Here is a 19,440-nt window from a genome sequence, read left to right on the forward strand (position 1 = left end):
CCTGGGAGTTGGGAGGACAGATTAATTTCCTGGCTCTGCCATTGACCTTTTCCAACTTTGGACCTCAATTTCCTTCCGTCTAAATGAAGAAGCTAGACTAAATCATTGCTTAACAGACTCATTTGGCTGCGGAACACCGGGTAATGGCAGAACTTGAAATATATTCATACACCTTTATAAGCTGGTTCAAAAGGGCTTAGGAGCTGTCGTTCTCCCCTATGTGACCTTGGAAGAATCAGGAAAATTGTGGGGTGAAATAGAAGAAATCTGACCTAGTTTCATTCCTTCAAGTTGTATTTTTGGATATTCACATAATTTCATGTTTAACATTTGACAGAGGAAATTGTCGTTAGCATTAAAATTGCATTCTGAGAGCACCATTACCCTCAGATGGTTTCGGAAAAGCTGAGCTAAAGAATTCTGCTAAAGTTCCCTCCAGCTAAGATGTCTTAGGATTAAGTGTCTGCTGGATACAGAGCACTGAGCTCTTTACTGTGTGAAAGCCAAAATTTAGATAAGGTCTGAGTCTTCCTTTCATGCAGCTTTTTAGGGTCTTGTAGATATAGTCACAAAGACAGGCACAGATAACTGGAGTATAACAAGATAACAAATATTTTGCTTCTTTGTCACTTTGGGCTCTTCTTGTGACCCTTGTACCCTCCCCACCCGAACCCCTCCCCTAAATACAGGCTAGTGTCTCCTGAGCCTCCACCCAAGGGCTTCCTGGTGATGGGCTCCAAGTTCCGATACAGTGGGAGGACACAGGCACAGACCCGGCAGGCCAGCGCCCTCATTGACAGGCCTGCACCCTTCTTTGAGCGTTCCTCCAGCAAACGGTACACCATGTCCCGAAGCCTCGATGGAGGTATGCCCTAAATTTGGGAGACACTTGGGCATCTGGATTGGGGGGAGATGTAGAAAGTCAATGGTACCAGCCTAACTTAACAATGATCCTACTGCTTCTCACCTATTCATGGAACCCCTCCCCTGCTTTGAGCATATTGCCTTTTGGGTTTGGGAAGCTCTTTGGCCATCTGGGGCCTCCATTAAACCACACCTGGGATGGGTTATCAGGTGATTGACACCCAAGGTGAAGGCCCATCAGGGATCTGACACAGAATCTTGAAGGGATCTAGTGGTTCTAAGAGGCAAAAGTGAGAAGAGAGAATTCCTAGCATGGGGGACGGCCTGTGTGGAGGCATGAAGATGGAAGATGGAAATTTTTTTTATGGGGAACAGCAAATAGGCTTATTTAACTGGAACATAGAGTATATCACAGGGAGCAGTGTATGATCAGCCTGGAAAGATATAATCTGGTACAGTGAGGAGGGTAGAGTTGGACAGGGGATGGAAAAGGAGGAGATGGGTGTGGTGACCAAAGAAAAGAACTTTGCTCTAGGCTATAGGTTTTGGGGGCAGCTAGGTAGCACAGTGGATAGAGTACTGGGCCTGGAGTCAGGACGGCCCGAGTTCAAATCTGGTCTTAGATACTAGCTGTGTGACCCTGGGGAAGTCACTTAACCCTGTTTGCCTCAGTTTCCTCATCTGTAAAATGAGCTGAAGGAAATGTAAAACCATTCCAGGATCTTTGCCAAGAAAATTCCAAATGGGGTCATGAAGAGTCAGACGTGACTGAAACAACAACAACCACAAAGGGGTTCTTGAGCTTTCTTGTGTCATGGAACGCTTTGGCAGTCTAGTGAAACCTATGGCTCCCTCCCCCTTTGTTGGTGATGGGGTCTCTATATTGTCTAGCCATGGGTGCAGCAGCCACTCAGAGGCCTGATTCCACTGCTGGATTGCACGTTCTGGAAGTTTTGACTTGCTCCTCTTGCTCCTGGGCTGGTTTGCCCCTCCTTAAGTAGCCTAGTCCCTGGGGGTGAGGGGGCGTGGCTCACTATTTTGATGCCCAGATGAGGGCACCCAGATGATGTTAGCTCTACTACAGTTAGTCCTTCTGAGCTCAACCTTCAGCCTCTACCTCCCCATTGGCAGGGATTACAGGTGCGTGCCACCACGCCCAGACCCCTTCTTAGAATAATGTTTAAAATGCAAGAAATAAAAAAACATGGGATTTCAAAGGAAACCAATTATATTGAAATATAGTTATACATTTAAAATTTTTTTTCAGAAAGTTCCTCGTGTTAAGAACATCTGGTCTAGGAAGTCTACAGTTCAGAATCACAGGCATTCTTAAGTGGACACATGGGGCAATAAGTTGTCATGCCCTTCCCAAAAGCAATGCTAAGGTTGAGTTGACTGTTATTCAGAAAGGGAGGGACAGGGCAATGACACACTATCTGCTCTGGCTGGGGTAAGGTTTTTACTCTCCAGTCCAAGACAAGAGCCAGGTTGAGTTCCAGAATTGAGCAGATTAATCAAGTGGGCAGTGGGCTGGGTCTTCCCTTGCCTGGGAGCATTAGGAGTCCTTACCTTCTGTCCTGGTGTGGTCTCCCTTCTTTACCTCCCTGCCATCCTCCCCCAGCAGAATTTTCTCGACCAGCCTCTGTCAGTGAGAATCATGACGTGGGGTCAGAGGCTGAGAAGTCTGAAGAAGACAGAGACTATGGTGGTGGGAGGAGAAAGTCAGAGACAGAGGAAGGAGAGCTCCGGACCCCCACCAAGATCAAAGAGCTGAAGGTATGAGATTTTCAGGCCTTTCTTTCCAGCCCTGAGTATAAGAGACCCTTGGCTTCCCCATCCCTACAGACAAGGGTACCTGAGATACATACTGGATGTCCAGTTGGGCACAAGTTTGATTTGTAGAGGCCAAGGGCCTAAGCCACATATCTAGGATGTGACATGTGTACACCTCGGGCCCTGCCCTTTCTCATAATAAGCAGCATGAACTGGTTCCCTCCCCTCCACCAAGATATATCTCTGCCTGTGTATGGGCTATGTATGTGATTGTACCTGAACAGGTCTGTGCCCCTGAGAAGGGAGAGGAGCTGTTATGCACAGGCACAAACATTGCCGGGGCACATAGGCTCCCATTTTCTTGGGCATATTCTGTGCATGTCCATACCTCTGGTATGGCATGAAGAGGCCTTTTTACACATATAACATGTCAACATCTCTGCCAGGGAAACACACTTGCCTAAAACATCATATTTACATGCTTACAAGAACTCACATATCTGATGTGTTTTGGAAAATTGGCTATTTTTTATTCTGGACTTTAATGTCAGGTCTAATAAATATATGCAAATAAGGACTAAAACTTGAAATAAATCCATGTAATCAGGACTACTTACATTTTTAAAAAGACTATAAAGGTTAAAATAATATGGCAACTAGGGGGCAGCTAGGTGGCGCAGTGGATAAAGCACTGGCCTTGGATTCAGGAGGACCTGAATTCAAATCCAGCCTCAGACACTTGACACTAGCTGTGTGACCCTGGGCAAGTCACTTAACCCTCATTGCCCCACAAAAACAATAAATAACAATATGGCAACTTATCATACAACTCTGACCTGCCCACACAGATTCTGTGATGGCTTCACTGCTCTCTGGTGCCCATAGTTGGAATACTGGGGCCGTAGGCATGAGTTTCTCAGTCCTGAGGAGGCCTTGCCTGTAACTCAGAGAGGCCTCCTGTGCCTTACATAGGCACAGCCTTGCAGTGAAGGTCCCTCGCAGGCCAGACCTGCCTGCTGCCAACATACCAAACAGGTATATTATTGCATTTTTCCCAAAACCCCCAAGAGCTGAAGCTGGGGTCTAAGGAGGTGACACCCTTTGGAGAGAGCCATGAGGCACGACTGTCAAGGCAGAAGATCTATATTCTCCTATGGCTTATAACCAAACCGTCCTCAATGGCCTAAGGACGTGGCCTCCCTGTGGCTCACTCAGAGGCCTTTGCTTATGGGTGCCCAAGAGCCTATCTCTGTTTCTTTATAGTTACAGAGACTTCACATGCATACACACGTTTGGATTCAAACATAGAACACAGTGCGTCTACATTATGTACACACACACAAAACAGCCTACCTCTTCAAGTTCACATACACACACACACACACACACACACATGTACACATGTACACCTATGCCTTATGAATATACAGATATAACATTCATAAGTAAATGAACATGCCTCCCACTCCAAATGCCCAATTATATTGATGGTAGCCCCAATTTAATGATCTAGTTCCCCTCCCCTCCCCACCTCCCTACCCAACTTGACCTGAATCTAGATGTGTCTAATGTAATCCCTCTACTGACCCTGCTGGTTCCTCCCTCACCATGTACTGCTAGCCGGAGCAGGAAACCACGCCGAGGCACAAGCAGGAGGTACTGACTGCATCATTCTCCCCTGCTCCTTCTGGTCCATTGTCTGCCACCCACCATCTGCCATGTGCCACTCTGCCTTCATCTCGGGCCCAAGCCCTCTCATTTCAGGACATCCCACATGCCATCGCTGGGCCTCATCTTCTTTGCCCTTAAGCTGGGAAAGTCATCCATATTCCTGGGAAAAGGGCCCATTGCTGTGCTACCTGCCTGCTTTCTGTCCTCATAAGTTTATTATTCAGTGAAGTTCTCACCCTCTTCCTCCTCCTTCCTTCATCTTATGCTTTTCTTTCTCTCCTTCCTCTTTCCTCTTTCCTCTTCCTTTTCCTTCTTCATTCCTCTTTTTCTTCCTTCTTTTTCTCTTTTTCTTCTTCCTCTTTCCTCTTCCTTTTCCTTCTTCATCTTTCCTTCTTCCTTCCTCTTTTTCTTCCTTCCTTCTTTTTCTCTTTTGCTTCTTCCTCTTTCCTCTTCCTTTTCCTTCTTCATCTTGCCTTCTTCCTTCCTCTCTTCCTTCCTTCTTTTTCTCTTTTGCTTCTTCCTCTTTCTATTCACTCCTCTTTCCCCAACCAGAACCAGCTCCTCTCCTGCCTGTCATCCAAACTCAGCCCCTTCATTGTATGTTCACGCCAAAATATGTTTGCCTTTTGGCTCTCTCGGGAAAGGTTAAGTCTGAAGATGCTAGAAGGGGAGGGAATATGGTCCTCATTCTCCTACAGAAGCCTATGGCTTTAGCTGGCTATCATAACCCTGCCTGCCCCATGGTGGAGGGAGGAGCTAGGAGATATTCAGCTGAGTATGACCAAGGCACTTGATTTTCCAAACTTCCCTGAAGAGTCACCATCCCTGGAATATTAGCTCTGGGAGTGAGGCAGTGAGCTTATTGTGGAAAAGTAGAAGCATTGAGGCAGGTCACATTTGTTCTTGGCGAGCCCACCTTCCCCTTCTACTTACAGTATCTGAAAAGTCAATGTTTATAGATTGTGGTGTGGATTAGGGGTGAGAAGATCTATGCTTGATTTTCTGCTCCATCAATTACTTACTAGCTAGGTGGCTTTGGTCAAGTCCTTTTACTTTTTCTGAGTCTGTTTACTCATCTGTAAAATGGGAATAATAATAATAATCATAATAGTGGGGCAGCTAGGTGGCGCAGTGGATAAAGCACTGGCCCTGGATTCAGGAGGACCTGAGTTCAAATCCGGCCTCAGACACTTGACACTTACTAGCTGTGTGACCCTGGGCAAGTCACTTAACTCCAATTGCCTTACCAAAAAAAAAAAATCATAATAGTAATAACTACTCTCCTTCATACAGTTGTTGTGTGGATCAAATTCAAATTCAATAATGTGCATAAAGTGCTTTTTTATTATAAAGTGCCACCTAAATGCAGACTAATTACTATTAACTTCCTTGGTAGTATATTGCCATGGCTGCAGAGACTAACTCTAGAGGCTTCTAGCTGTATTTTCAGGCCAGCTCCCCAGGTCTGTGATCTTATGATTGCTTCTCAAAGGAATCTGCTGACTTTTTTTTTTTTTTTGAACCAGTGGAATAGGATTGTGATGAATTGAGCATTCTTGAATAACCTTGTAGATGAGACCTCCTGAGGATATGGAAAATAAATGTAAATTGCTTTTCCTGCCCATGTTCCACCCCAAAGCAGGCAGGTGACTATTTCCACCTTCATTGAAAGCCAGCCTATGATCAGATGCCTTGACCTTTTTTTCCCCTAACTACTCGTCTCAGACCACACAGTTGTTGGAGTTGGTGTCCCCCTACTCCTGATACCTCAGTTTAAATGGCCCTTAGAAACACTCATTATGGGCAAGGCACAGAGGATGCATAGACCCTTTCCTCACGAAGCTTACAATCTAATTAAGGGAATAAGGTGGCTACACAAGTATCTGTTAAAAGGTAAAATGTGATCAGGGTAAAGGATAACTGCAGAAAAGTCCTATTTGAGAAAGGAGATATCACTCAACTGAGGGGATCAGGGAATGGTTCATAGAGGAAATGGCCCCTCTGCTGAGACTTGAAGGAAATGAAGGTTGTTTCACTAGGGAGAGATGAAAATAGATAATATTCCAAGCCTGGGGGACAGTTCACAGGAATCCTTCCCTCTCGTCTCCCCACTCATACTCAGACAGGAACAGAGACTCGCAGCTTCTGACTTTTCCAATCTTCCCTGTTCCTTGTTCCTTGCTTTTGGAATGGAAAACTAGTGTATTTCAGAGGTGCTTTCCTTTTATAAGTCACTCCCTTTTTCCATCCCAAGTTCTTAGATAAACCAGAGGATGTACTGTTGAAACACCAGGCCAGCATCAATGAACTCAAGAGAACACTGAAGGAGCCCAATAGCAAATTGATCCACAGGGATCGTGACTGGGAACGTGAGCGGAGGCTGCCTTCCTCACCAGCCTCATCCTCCCCCAAGCATGAAGAAGGAACCCCTAAAGGGACCCCTGAGAAAGCTAATGAGGTGGGTCCTGTGGCCTTGGGCTTCATAAAGAAGAATGGGGTGTGGGAATTGGGATTGATTTACAAAGATTTTATTGCATTTATCCTCTACCCCATAGTAGCCATTTTTGGTGGAAGAAAAGGATGGAGCCAGGTACTATAGATTTATTTACTTGATGTTGTAACTTGAGATGTTGGAGTTGGGGTTGGGGAGAGTTGTTCAAGCTCGAAAGAAGGAATTTTCGGGCAAGAAAAAGAACTACAATAAGTTCTCTATTGTTCAGCATTCTTCTAGCAAGAAAACTATTAGCTAACATAGCCAGTAAACTCTTAAATGTTTATTATTTTAAAATATTCATGACAAAAAAAAGCCAGTAAGAATGTGCTACAAGTCTATGAAGTAGGGAGTTACCCAAATCTCCTAACTTTTCAGCGCACAGGTGTAAATTTCTCTATTGAAAAGAAGAAAAAGGTAGGATTTTATAGCCCATACTTATAAGCATTTTATACTCCACACTCTAAGCACTTTCTATAACAGATTCTTTTTAAAATTACCTATATTTGTTATGCAAAAAGCATTTTCTCCCTAAAATCTAGCAGGATTACTAAGGCCCATTGTACAACCATTTCAGTAACCATAAATAACAGCTCACATTTGTATAGCTCTTTATAGCTGTCATCACAATTGAACATCACAACAGTTCTTGGAGGCAGATAGTAACAACAACAAATGTTGTTATACTCATTTTAAAACTGAGAAAATTGAGGCTCAGATGAAGAATCTTGCCCAGGGTCAACTAATAAGTGTTGTAGCCTTGAATCTTAGCTTTCCAATTCCATGGCCAAAGTATGCTGTCTTCCTAGTTGTTGTATTTGTGTGATGTTTCAAAGCTCATGGGGTTTCTCTTCCATATGAAAGTTTTGAATAACTGAAAAAAGATTAAATTATGCTATATCTAGATTTAGTGTGAAGTTAATAAATCTGTTTTAATTCCTTAAAGATTACTGATCTACATATGGGATAGGTGGTATTTATGTATTAATCAGATTTTTAAATCAACTCAGCATTCCCCACCCTCAACAGAATACTGGACTAGAAGTCAGATTACCTGGGATTGAGTCCCCCTTCTAACACTTATTACCTATCTGACCTTGGGAAAGACCCTTCCCCTCTCTAGGACTTGGTTTCTCCATTTGTAAAGTGGTAGCAATTTGGACAACCTGCTTTACAGGGTGGTTGTGAAAAAAGTGATTTGTAAACTATAAAGAACTAGAGAAATGTGAGTTGGTATTATTCCACATTACAGAGGGTTTGTTGTCTTTATTTGAAAAGAAGGGAATAAGATTTTCCCCAAAAGGAATAATATGGGCCGAAGTTAGTGCGCAAAGCTCTGTGACAAGTTACTGGTGTACCTTGGAATGTTCTGAGATATCCCCAGCCCCAGAGGTAAACCCTAATGTGTAGAGCCAACATTGCAAGAGGTGGGTAGTACCAAACCCTTCTGAGCCATGCTTAGTATCTCTATAAGAAACAAGCTTCTTGGGCAAAGTCCCTGACTGGGTGGTGGTACAGCAGTTGTTGCTGTGAGGGCACTTGGGATTGATTTGAATGGAAGTCTGGTCCTGGGGGTGTGAACAGTAAAATGGCAGCTGGACTGGTTGTCACACCTGTGTCTACCCTGCTGTCAGGGAGTTGTTTCAGTCAGCTGTGGTACTGTGTTCTTGGGGCTGGGAAGGGCTTGGTTCTGGCTCCGCTCTTGAGATAGCTTGTCAGCAGCCCTTTCCCCTCAGGGATTATGAGAATAGGGCTGAGGCTGTGATGGTACCAGCCAGACTCTTGGAGCAGCTTGGATATGTATGATAATAAACCTTTTTAACCCTCGAGCAGGGAGGGGCGCATGACCTCAGCCTTGGCCATTCCCTGAGAGCCAAATATCCTTTGACAGGAAGGGGGGCAATCCGCTTCCTTAGCCTCAACCAACGGGAGGACCTGAGAGATTCTTAAGTTGCTGACGGTGGATGGTTGGGGGAAGGAAGTGTAGTGTGGCTGAGTCACAGGGAGGAAGCATCTTAGATGTCAGTGGGCAGAGCCTACAGAGTGGATCCAGAGAGGATCCAGGGGCACTGCTAGCATCTGATTCAGAGGGTGGGTTTAGAAAGAGCATGTCCTGGGATTTCAGGAGTCTCATTCCTACCCACAGTCATGATCTCATGGTCCCCAACTCCTGTGATCTATGAGGAGAAGCAAGAATATAGGAAATCAAAATGGCAGGAGCTGAGTTCATTTCCAGAACTCTTAACTGGACCTGAATAATAATGTTTTCACTGAACTTTGCCATGAATCCAATTTGATTCCCACCAAAAAAAAAAAAAAAAGCCACTGAGGAAAGCTGTTTGCAAGACACCCAAACCCCTCCACTTTCTAATACTCGAGAGCAGGAACAAAGCTGGCTGAAATAGCTGGGGCTGTCCTAATTGGTATCAGGCACAGAACTCAGGACCTTCTTATGGGTTTCTACCCCAACTAACTTAATCCTGTGGTTCACTTCTGGATATGAACTAGGAGGTCTGGCTTCCTCCCTCCTCAGCTCCTTCCTGCTCAATCTTTTCCTGCTCTGTCCAAAGAGACAATGTGATATAGTGGACAGAATGCTGGACTTGGAATCAGGAAAGATTTGGGTTCAACAAATCTGCCTTCCACCCTAGTTGTCATGACTGAGCAAGTCATTTAATTTCAGTTCCTTATCTATAAGTTGGGATAATAATAGCACCCACTTCCCAGGAATTATGTGAGAAAAAAAATATATGTAAAGCGTGTTTGCAAGTCTAAAGCTTTAAATACATAGTAGGTATTACAATCACCATACCTCTCTGAACTTTACCTTCCTCATTTCTAAAACGAAGCTAATAATACCCGTGCAGTTCCTACCTCACAAGGTTGTTGTGGGAATCAAATGAGGTAAAGATTCAAAGTGCTTTGCTTGTGAACCTTAAAGTGTTGTATAAATGTCAGCTCTGAATATTCTTCCCTGGAAATTCCAAACAAGATGCTTTACACTGTTGGATTTGAACCAGGGCCACGTGAGGAAGGGCTAACCGTTCATGGAATGTATGTCCGTCTTTCTCTCTGTATCTTTCTCTCTCTTCTCTCCTTCCCTCTTCCCTTTCCCCGTGCCCCTGCTTTCCTTCTGCCTGGGCCCCGGACCTTTCTTCCCTGCAGAGCCAGAGAACAGAGGACGCCTCCCAGCTGGAGCCAGGAATTGCCTTAGGCTTGGAGTCATTCACCCAGAAAAGTCTTGCGTCATCTCCTGAGGTTACTGTCCACCCTCTGTCCCCTGGGGGACTTTCCATTTCCCCTGGGGTCACTTCACTCATCTGTCACCTTCTCAGGATCGATGGGTGGGGGGACCTGTCCGGAGGATGTCTTGCTCTTCTTCTCAGTCATAGTCCAGAGGGGAAGGCGAAGGCCTTCAGCCTGGCCTGTGAGGAGAGGGCAGCCTGAATGTTCCCTCCCCTTAGAGGACAGATTGGCTCCTGGGAAGGGGCTGAGGGAGTGAATAGGCTTTCTTTCCCAGAGTCTGGTCAAACAGGCAGGATTTGCTCAAAGCTGAATTCTGTGTTGACTAAAGGCAGCAGTGGGCCATGATGACTTGTCTTTGTTTCATTAGGCTCCTAATCTAGGTGATGATGGTCCTTCTGTTGCCCTTTCCTCCTCTAGCTCTGGTCCAGATTGAATTCCTTTAGGGTCTGCCACATTCCCTGCTGGAAGACCATCCTTCTCCACAATCCCCTTACCTAGTCAGATAGTGAGTCTGTTGGGCTTCCATGCCAGAGGTCAAGGAAGGCTAGAAGGCCCAGGTGTCCCTTTCCTCCCATTCTAACCCTCATCCCTGGGCTTGGCCACAGGGCTCCCCAGTGGATGGAGAACAGCGGGACACTTCCTTACATGATATGCTCCTCTTGGCCAGTGGCCCAGTGCCCAAACCCTGTATGAGGGAGGGGTCACAGGAGGTAGCTTTATCCTCTGAGAACCCTGGCCATTATCAAGAGCAAACTGCAGTGCCCTTCTCCCCCACCCCCAGTAGACAAAAGGAGGAACTCTTGGTTCACCCAAGAGAACAGGCAAACCCTAGAGAAGTGGGGAATCTGGAGCAGACTGCTTTCTTGTTCAACAGGAACATCTTGGGGCCTTCACTTTGTTTCCTTCAGGATTTTGCTTGATCCTAATCCATTTTCTAGTCTCATTTCCCCCCTTGACTGGTCTATTTAGCCAGAATACTGAGGGAAGACATGATAGCTTCCTTCTAGCACTGAAGGACTGTCTGTCATGTGAAGAGGGGATTAGACTTTTGTTTTACTTGGACCAGATAAGGGCAGGTCGGGGAGAGGGGAAGAATTAGGAGCAGTGGATGAGAACTGTACTTTTCGGCTCCATGTAAGGAAAATTTTTCTAACAGTAAGAACTAATGGTTTGGGGCAGCTAGATGGCACAGTGGATAGAGCACCAGTCCTGGAGTCAGAAAGACCTGAGTTCAAATCCAGCCTCAGACGCTTAATAGCTGTGTGACCATGGGCAAGTCACTTAACTGGGGGGGGGGTCACTAGAGATTTTTATGTACAAGTTGGAAGATCACTTTTCAGAAATTTTGTAGAGAACATTCCTGCTTAGACAAAACCCCTCCTTGTTTTACCACTGAGGAAATTGAAGTTAAGTGACTAACTCAGGGTCATACAGCTAATAAGTAGATGAGTCAGGACTTGAACTCAGATCTTCCTGACTCCCAAGTCCAGTGCTCTGTCTCCTTTGCTATCTAGCTACCTCAGGATTTTATGATCTTCGCTTCTACTGATCTCCCTTTTCTCTGTCTGAGTGAGGGAGTCTGAAAGATAATTTGAAAATCATTGGACTACCTGAAAACCATGATCAAGGAAAGAGATTAGACATCATCTTCCAAGAAATTCTCAGGGAAAATTGCCCTGATATTCTGGAAGGTAAAATAGAAATTGAAAGAATCCACTGATCACCTCCTGAAAGAGATCCCAAAAGGAAAACTTCTGAGTGAGGGAGTCTGTTTGCAATCAGGCCTGCATTGGATAAAGCCCAGGAGTGGCCTTAGTGATAGGATCTTCTATTTAAAGGGGTTACTCCATTAGTTGGTGCTGAGACCAGAGCTTGAGATGAGCTTAGGGGCAGGGAGATGGATCAGGTGACTCACATAAATCAATCCAGGATTCTGCCATGGTAAAGGGCAGCATGTTCCACATCTGTGTGCTGGCTCCTGCTGCCTGAGTATTGGCCTGGAGTCCCCTTCCTTTCAGCACTCTTCCTCCCCTCTAGGATCTGCTGTCACAAGCCTGGTCCTTAGCTGCCATCACAGTTTTGATGCTGTAGGAACCAAGGCCAGGCTTACAGCAGAATGAGAAGGGGGTGGGGCCATCTCTTGAGCCACCATGGTGCCCAGGTGAAACCGACTGGGTTGTAAGTATATCTAAGTTCTCCAGGTGGGAATGAGAATCCTTCCTTCCTTCTTCACCTGGGCTCATGTTTTCCCTTTGTGAGGCTGTTCCTCTTTGAGGATGACTCTTTTGAGCCTAATGCCCCCTCATCCAGAAGAAAACTGCCCAATTCATCTTGGTCTCCAGCTGTGTTTCTTTGGGGAATGGACAGCTGATGTCCATGATTGAACTTTCTAATCCCTTGCTCAAAGGGTCTTATGAAAATGACAGGTGGTAGGCCTAGCATGCAGGGCAACTAGGTGACACCATAGTGCACAGAGCACTGGGCCTAGAGTCTGGAAAACTCATCTTCCTGAGTTCAGATCTGGCCTCAGACATTAGTGACTGGACGAGTCACTTCACTCTGTTTGCCTCAGTTTCTTCATCTGTCAAATGAGCTGCAGAAGAAAATGGAGAACCACTTCAGTATCTCTTCCAAGAAAACCCCAAATGGGGTCACAGAGAGTTAGAAACAACTGAAAAATGACTAAACAGCAGGCTTAGGATCTTTCCTCTCAACTTAACCTTGAACTTGTGATTAAGGCTCATCTTCCAGTCAGTGCTTCACTAACTTAGCCTACGACCTCTTTTAGGATTCAGCTTACCAGTATATGTGTGTCACGATAGAGACAGAGCCCTTACTAAATTCACAGCCTTCTTATTCTTGTTTTTGTCCCTTCCATGCTGTGTAGTCCAAGGGAAAACCCCTCCAAACCAAAGGGGTTGGATTCTGTGTGAAGTATGTAGACCATTCTCCACTAGATCAGGGTTTCTTGTTTGTCTGTGGGTGACTTGGGGTGTGACCTTATCCCTAGCCCTGATGTTTCCATGCTATTCATGGGTAACTTTCCCCAGGCATGGAGCTAACTGGTTGACCCAGTGGTCTTGATCAGTGGTGCTGATAAGGCTGAAGATGGGCTCAGCAATGACTTTGCACAGAAAAGATCTTGGTTGTGGCTACAGATGATACTGATGTTTCTTGCCGTGGCCTCTCTGCACACTTGAAGAATGCTCTTGATCACTGGAGGTACTAGGGAGTGTCCAATCCTGCATTCTGACAGCTTAGAGCACATGACCCACTCAGGCCGGCTAGCATCATCTCAGAGAGTAAAGAGTACACGTAATCTAGAACTTAATTTCAACCTTTGGGTCTTTTGGTTGGAGCGTGTTTAAACTCTTTTTGAAAATCAAGCTTTTCGATAAAGATTATATTGTTTTAAAATAGTATTCCCTCTTCAGATCCATCCCTACCATATGGTGACAACTTGAAGAATCAAACCAAGCGCCACCATGTATACAGAGACAAGGTCTGCTGCAGGAGGGCACAGCCAGTCTCCCTTCTGTCCGAGTAATCTACATTGGAGCCTCTGCCAGACTGCCTCCCCTCCACTTCACATACACAGCACCCAGTTAGGGCTCTTCCCTCCTACTAGAGTAGGTATGCTTAGGTACCACAGGACAGGCAGGAGATTTATAGACAAGAATAAGCCACACTCTCCCAAGGAAAAAGGTGAAAAGAGAAGGTAAACCAAGACCAGAACCAGGTGAGATTTTAAAGCTTTAAACTAGTATGGAAACAACCCGACTTGTCAAAATTAAATCTAGTTATCTCTGGCCATCGTTTCTTAGCCTACATAAATCTACAAAGATGTGGTGTCTCCTGGTGATAATTATAGCTAGTTCTCACTGTAGCTCTTCTGCTAACTTTCTTTGGGACCTGGACAGTGCTTCACAGAGTACTGGTCCTGGAGTCAGGAAGACCATAGTTCAAATCCAGAACTTAATAGCTGTGTTACCTTGGGCGAGTCACTTCACTTCTGTTTGCTTCATTTTCCTCATCTGTAAAATTGGGATGATAATAGTCCCTACTTCCCAGGATTATAATGAGGATCAAATGAGATTATATTTGTAAAGCACTTAGCATCATGCCTGGGACATAGTAGGTGTTATATATAAATGTTAGCTGTTATTGTTATTATTAAAGAATCCTCAGGCCCAGGAATCAGGAGATGAGGGGCTCTGGTCCTGGTTCTTCCCAAACAAGCTATACCACCTTGGGAAAAGCACTTGACCTTTCTGAGTCATGGTGGTTGTTTTTTTTTCCATTTATTAAAATCAAGGGGTTGAACTAGACTAGAAAGCTAAGGTCCTTTCCAACACTCTATTATTCACCTTCCTATCTATAAAGGCTGGATACTAATGCCCTTTCCCACATCACAGAATTAGGGGGAGGTGGTAATGAAAGGAAGCCCTCAGTAGAAGACACAAGAAGGTCGCTGGTTGGTACTATTTTTCTTTCCTTTCAGTGCCCTCCCCCTTGGTATCATGAGGGCAGGGCCATGATCTACTCTTTTGTCATACCATTTTTTTCTTTCACTGACTGGAACAGGCTCTGATTTCAGCCACATGCTAACTTTTCTTGCTCCAATTGAAATGCAGGGTTCGGAGCACTGGGTGTTTATAGAAAGAGAGTGCTCTCAGCCTGAAGAGCTTGTGCTCAGGAACCTGAGTGCCACACAGCCAGAGGAGCCCCTAGCCACAGCCCCTTCAGATGACCTCTCCAGCAAGGGGGTCTCCAAGGTGGATGTCCGGGTGGATAAGTTCAGAGTTGAAGTGGCCACTGAAGAACTTGTCAGAATGAAGGGGCCGGGTGAGACCTGCCAGAGAGGAAGGATGATTGCAAGTCCCGAGGACTTTGAGTCTGTGTGGGAAGATGGCATGTGGGTTCAGGAAGGCCCGGAAAGGACTTCACTCTTGGCTGGTCATGCATTAGTAGAGAAAATCCCAGATATCTCCCAGCCCAAGCTCAGCAGTGGGGAGGAAGTCGTTGGGGAACATAGAACCTCAGCCAACCAATTTGAGGGACAGATGGAACTCAGAAAGGAGCTTGAAGAATTCCATGCCCGAAAACGACCTTCAGTAACAGGGCCAGGGGCTCAACAGGAAGTGCCTGGGATGAAAACTTGGGACCCTCACTCTGAATCTCCAACCTTGGAGAAGGAAGGTATGAAAACATCTCCAGGAGACTCAACCAGAGCAGATTCCAGTGATGAGACAGAGACCTCCCCAGCAGAAAGGAGCTTTTATTTAAGTTTTGCAGACAGAGAACAAGAGGAACTGGCCTCCTTTGGCCCTGAAGATGGGAAGATAGAAAATCTAGGCTCCATCCAGAAAGATCGGGAAGGCCAAATGGAATTGGAAGATGAGTCAACAGTGGCCCCTGGGGTTAATTCTTTAGACCAAGCAGTCTCAAGTCTTGGTAGTAATACTGGTATGTCCTCAGAAGGAGATGAGCCCCCAACCATAGATGTAGGATTAGATGAACTCAAAGTCCTTTTAGAACAACTGAGTAAGAAAACATCCTTAAGTCATCAAAGAACTAGTGATGAGAAGAGATCTGGTGAGAAGGAAGGAGAGTTTCTTGACCCAACAGGTGGGCAATACACAGAGGAAGAGATGCCCAAGGCAGGAAATTCTATAGAAAAGGCTCAAAAGAGCCCTCCAGATGAATTGGAAAACCACCCACCAAGCAAAGGAAGAGGAAATGAGTTCCAAAAGATAGGTCCAGGTCAAGGTGCTGCCAACTGTCCAAGGAGGCTCCCACGAGGACGTGTGAATGGACCAGACAGACACAGGGAGGACCATTTTCTATTCCAAGAGAGAAGGTTATTTCATGCTCTGGAAGGAGGCCCTGAGCTAAATGAAAATAAAGACTCCACGGTGTTTCTTCAGATGGAAGGAATCATGATGAAAGACTCTGCCCTGGCTTCCCCAGAGAATTCTGAGGCCCTGACATCTCGGGAAGATCATCCAGACCCACCACCTCCAGAACGAGAGCAGCAGTCCAGTGATGGGCCCTCTGACGTAGCTCATCCCATCATCTTTCCAAAGACTTTCCGCTTTCCAAAGGGAAATCTGGGCACCAAGGACACAGTAGTCCCTGATGTAGCTAAGACAGAGGAGCTGCACACTATCAATGGGAAACCAAAAGATGGAGCCAAGAAGAGCAAAGCAGGAGGCCTGGCGCTCACTGCCTTGGGAAGGGAACCCAAGCAAGAGATATCTTTCCAAGCTAGTGGTCATGAGGGCTCCCAAGAAGACATTAGCAAGACCTCTGTGGCCAATAAAATTAAGATATTTGAACGGGGTGACACTCATGGTGTGGACAACCTCTGGGCAAGTGTAGGTGATCCCAGGGCCTATCCAAGTGAGCCGTCATCTGAACCCTTCCCAGGGCAGGTGGAGCAGCAGCGTAACAAACTCTTGGAGCTGGGTTTTGTTCAACTTCATCCCCCCAGTAATGTCACTAGCCCCAAAGCTACAGAGCTTACCGGGTCAGCATCAGATACTGGTCACTTCTTGGCTACATCAGCAGATCCTTCCGGGGCTGTGCTCATTGCCACCAAGTTACAGCAGGAAAGGGATGAAGAGCTGAAACGTGCATCCATGGATCCTGGCTCCAAGGCCATATTGGCAGAAGCCAGGGTAACCAGACACACGAATCCCTCTCTCCTCCAGCACCTTGCTCTCCTCCCCAATTCCCCATGGAAATTGACTGCATGTTTTTGTGCTTCTTCCTGGAGCATGTTCTTACAGCTTCACATCCATCACCCAGAGCAGAGGGTGCTTGACCATCTCAGGTTTTTGTTTTGTTTTGTTTTTCATAAGCGTAACCTAAGTTTATAGCCGATCTCAGAGAGTTGCCCTAATGATATCCTCCCTTTAGTTGGGCCAGACATACCACCAGCTACTGGCAATAGGCACAATCTTCCTAGCCTGGAACAGAGGCAGGGTGGTCTCGCCACCAACCATGACCCATCCTAGTACCCCTCGCTTTATCATGTTCTTCCTGTCCTGCTTGGCTTCTTTAATGATCATCATTTCTCCTGCCCTTGCTCCCCTCTCCTACCTGGGAGAAGCTGATTGTCCTGCAGCCTCTACCCGCTCACTATCAAGCTCCCTTTCTGCTCCTTAAGACTAACCCTTTTCTCTAATTCAGAGCAAAACTCGGGAACCAGCTCGGGAAGAGAAGGACTTGTCAGGCTCAGCAGCTAAAGTTGCTCCAAAGGAGGAGAGCCGTTCAGCTGGGCCCCAGGCTGCCCAGGTCTCTGCCATTCATCCTTGCTCAGCCCACCCACCCCCTTTACTGGGCCACGACTCTATATGCTTTCGCCTGGGCTCCCCCACTCCTGTCTGCCTGTCTCCAGCTTGGAATCAGACCTCTCATACCTCTCAACCTTGCAGAAACTTCATAGACAGGGGCTCACTTGGTCCATCCAGCCCCATTTGTAGGGTGGTCTTGACAACCTCAATCTCTGAAGAGACTGTTCCTTTGGGCTGAATTTGGAACTCCCAAATGTCTGAGACCAAATCAACCAGAAATGTTTTGTTGCTATTTTTATTCTCAAAAAGCAGACTTGGAATAGAAGGAAATGAAGCAGGTAGAACTGTATGTGCGGACTTTAGCCTCTAATGGGTTGGGCCAGTTGAGAGGTATGTATGATAGGCAAGAGGGGCCTATTTCCCCACTGTGCTTGTCAATTACACTGATGGCCCATGGTTTTCACCCTCCAAGGGGGCTGAGGGTTGAGCTTGGCAGTGCACCTCATCCTCCTTGTGGCTCTCAAATAAAGGTACCCAGCTTCATTTTGCTTCATGCCTAGAGTAGAAAAGAAGGGTCCCTGCCCCAAGGAGGAAAAGGAGGTTAAATAAATTGTATGCCAGGGCATGGTGGGTGGCAGCATCCCCTGCTCCACAATGGGCTCAGTGGAATTGACAAGTCAAATTTGCTTCCTCTCTGTTATTCAGAGCTGGCTCCAGCCTCCTTGCCTCTTCCCTCCCTGCGGACTCCTTTGCCGTTTCGCAACACTGGACTTACTTCATGTCAGGGCCTGGCATCTGAGCTGCCATCCGTGTCCCTTGCACAAAGCTGCTTCTAATCAGCTCCAAGAGCCAAACCTTGGATGGGGCCTCTTGTCCAGGGTGGACGTACAGGCCGGGCTGTTTGCTTTTTACTCGCTTCTGCCTTATCTGCCTGAGCAGGAGCTCTTGGGAAGGTTATGGTTTTCTTGGCTTGCATTATGATTTCAATGACACTTTCTTGGGATGATTCATTCCCTCCCACCAAGCTCCGTCTTTTGGACATTCACTTGTGCTCTGACATTCACTCTCTTGATTTTTGTCTTTCTCCTCTGTGTTCCCTGGCTTTCACCTGGTGCTTAGAGAGCAGGGCTGAGGGAGGGCTCTGAAGAGAAAGTCAGACCCCTGCGTCCCCGGGCCCCAGAGAGCGACCCAGGAGATGAGGACCAGGAGCAAGAGCGGGACTCGGCCTTCCTCAAGGACAACCACCTCGCCATCGAACGCAAGTGCTCCAGCATCACAGTCAGCTCCACGTCCAGCCTGGAGGCAGAGGTGGACTTCACGGTGATCGGCGACTACCATGGCACTGCCTTTGAGGACTTCTCCCGTAGTCTGCCTGAACTTGACCGAGATCGGAGTGACTCTGAGACTGAGGGGCCGGTATTCCCACGGGACCTTGAAAAGGCAGCCCCTGGCCAGGACGAAGAGTCTAAGGCAGTGGGTGAAGGCCCAGAACGTGGGATCTGCCCTGCCCCTGACATGCCCCACTTTGAGGTATGGTAGGGAGCCATAACCACCCGTGTCCATCACAAGTCCTCCCATTGTCTCACCGTGACCCTGTCTTGGTACTGCTGCATGTTCCCTGGGCCCTGGTGCCGCTGTGGAGATGGCTAGACAGCCCAGATTGCCTCCTGCTCTTGGGGCATTGCCCTGTGTTGCATGACTGCCCCCAGCCCCCTCCACTGCATGGGTTTGTGTTAGCATGTTTGCTGAGCCAAAGGCTTGTCGAGAATGCCACACTAACTCATTGTTGTTCCACTCTGTTGCATCATTGGTCTTGACAACACAAGTCTGAGCATGGCTGGATGGGAGTGGGGGGTGGGATAGAAGGCAATGTCTAGGGGCTTCTCAGCCAAGGCTCTACTCTCTGCCGGGTATAGTGCCCATCAACAAGCATGCCTGTTGCAGAGTCTGGTCGCTTCTTAGACCATGTCCAAGAGTCACGTGGTCTCTGGGCCAGAGAAAACGTGACTCAGGGAGAGGCTGCTGAGAGAACAGACTTTGTTTTCAGCTCATGGATCGGGGTCTGGGGAAAGGAAAGTGGATGGCCTAGCAAAGTAA

At 46.7% G+C, this 19,440-nt stretch overlaps 1 protein-coding gene across 21 annotated transcripts in view; it reads left to right on the top strand.

Moving 5' to 3' along the window:
* The window catches only part of EPB41L1 (erythrocyte membrane protein band 4.1 like 1), a 110,431-nt gene that overhangs the window by 72,830 nt on the left and 18,161 nt on the right, over positions 1–19,440 (top strand). For 7 of the 21 annotated variants that reach the window (XM_043984415.1, XM_043984413.1, XM_043984418.1 and 4 more), the window contains 8 exons: positions 690–865; positions 2,486–2,640; positions 4,258–4,293; positions 6,563–6,766; positions 9,965–10,057; positions 14,680–16,725; positions 17,240–17,344; positions 18,463–18,873. In XM_043984415.1, the coding sequence (XP_043840350.1) occupies positions 690–865; positions 2,486–2,640; positions 4,258–4,293; positions 6,563–6,766; positions 9,965–10,057; positions 14,680–16,725; positions 17,240–17,344; positions 18,463–18,873 (3,226 nt within the window). The remainder of the gene's footprint in view (positions 1–689; positions 866–2,485; positions 2,641–4,257; positions 4,294–6,562; positions 6,767–9,964; positions 10,058–14,679; positions 16,726–17,239; positions 17,345–18,462; positions 18,874–19,440) is intronic. The other 14 variants (XM_043984423.1, XM_043984434.1, XM_043984428.1 and 11 more) reach the window with 11 other exon arrangements.

The sequence above is a fragment of the Dromiciops gliroides genome, chromosome 2 (assembly GCF_019393635.1).
Source record: "Dromiciops gliroides isolate mDroGli1 chromosome 2, mDroGli1.pri, whole genome shotgun sequence".
NCBI lineage: Eukaryota > Metazoa > Chordata > Mammalia > Microbiotheria > Microbiotheriidae > Dromiciops > Dromiciops gliroides.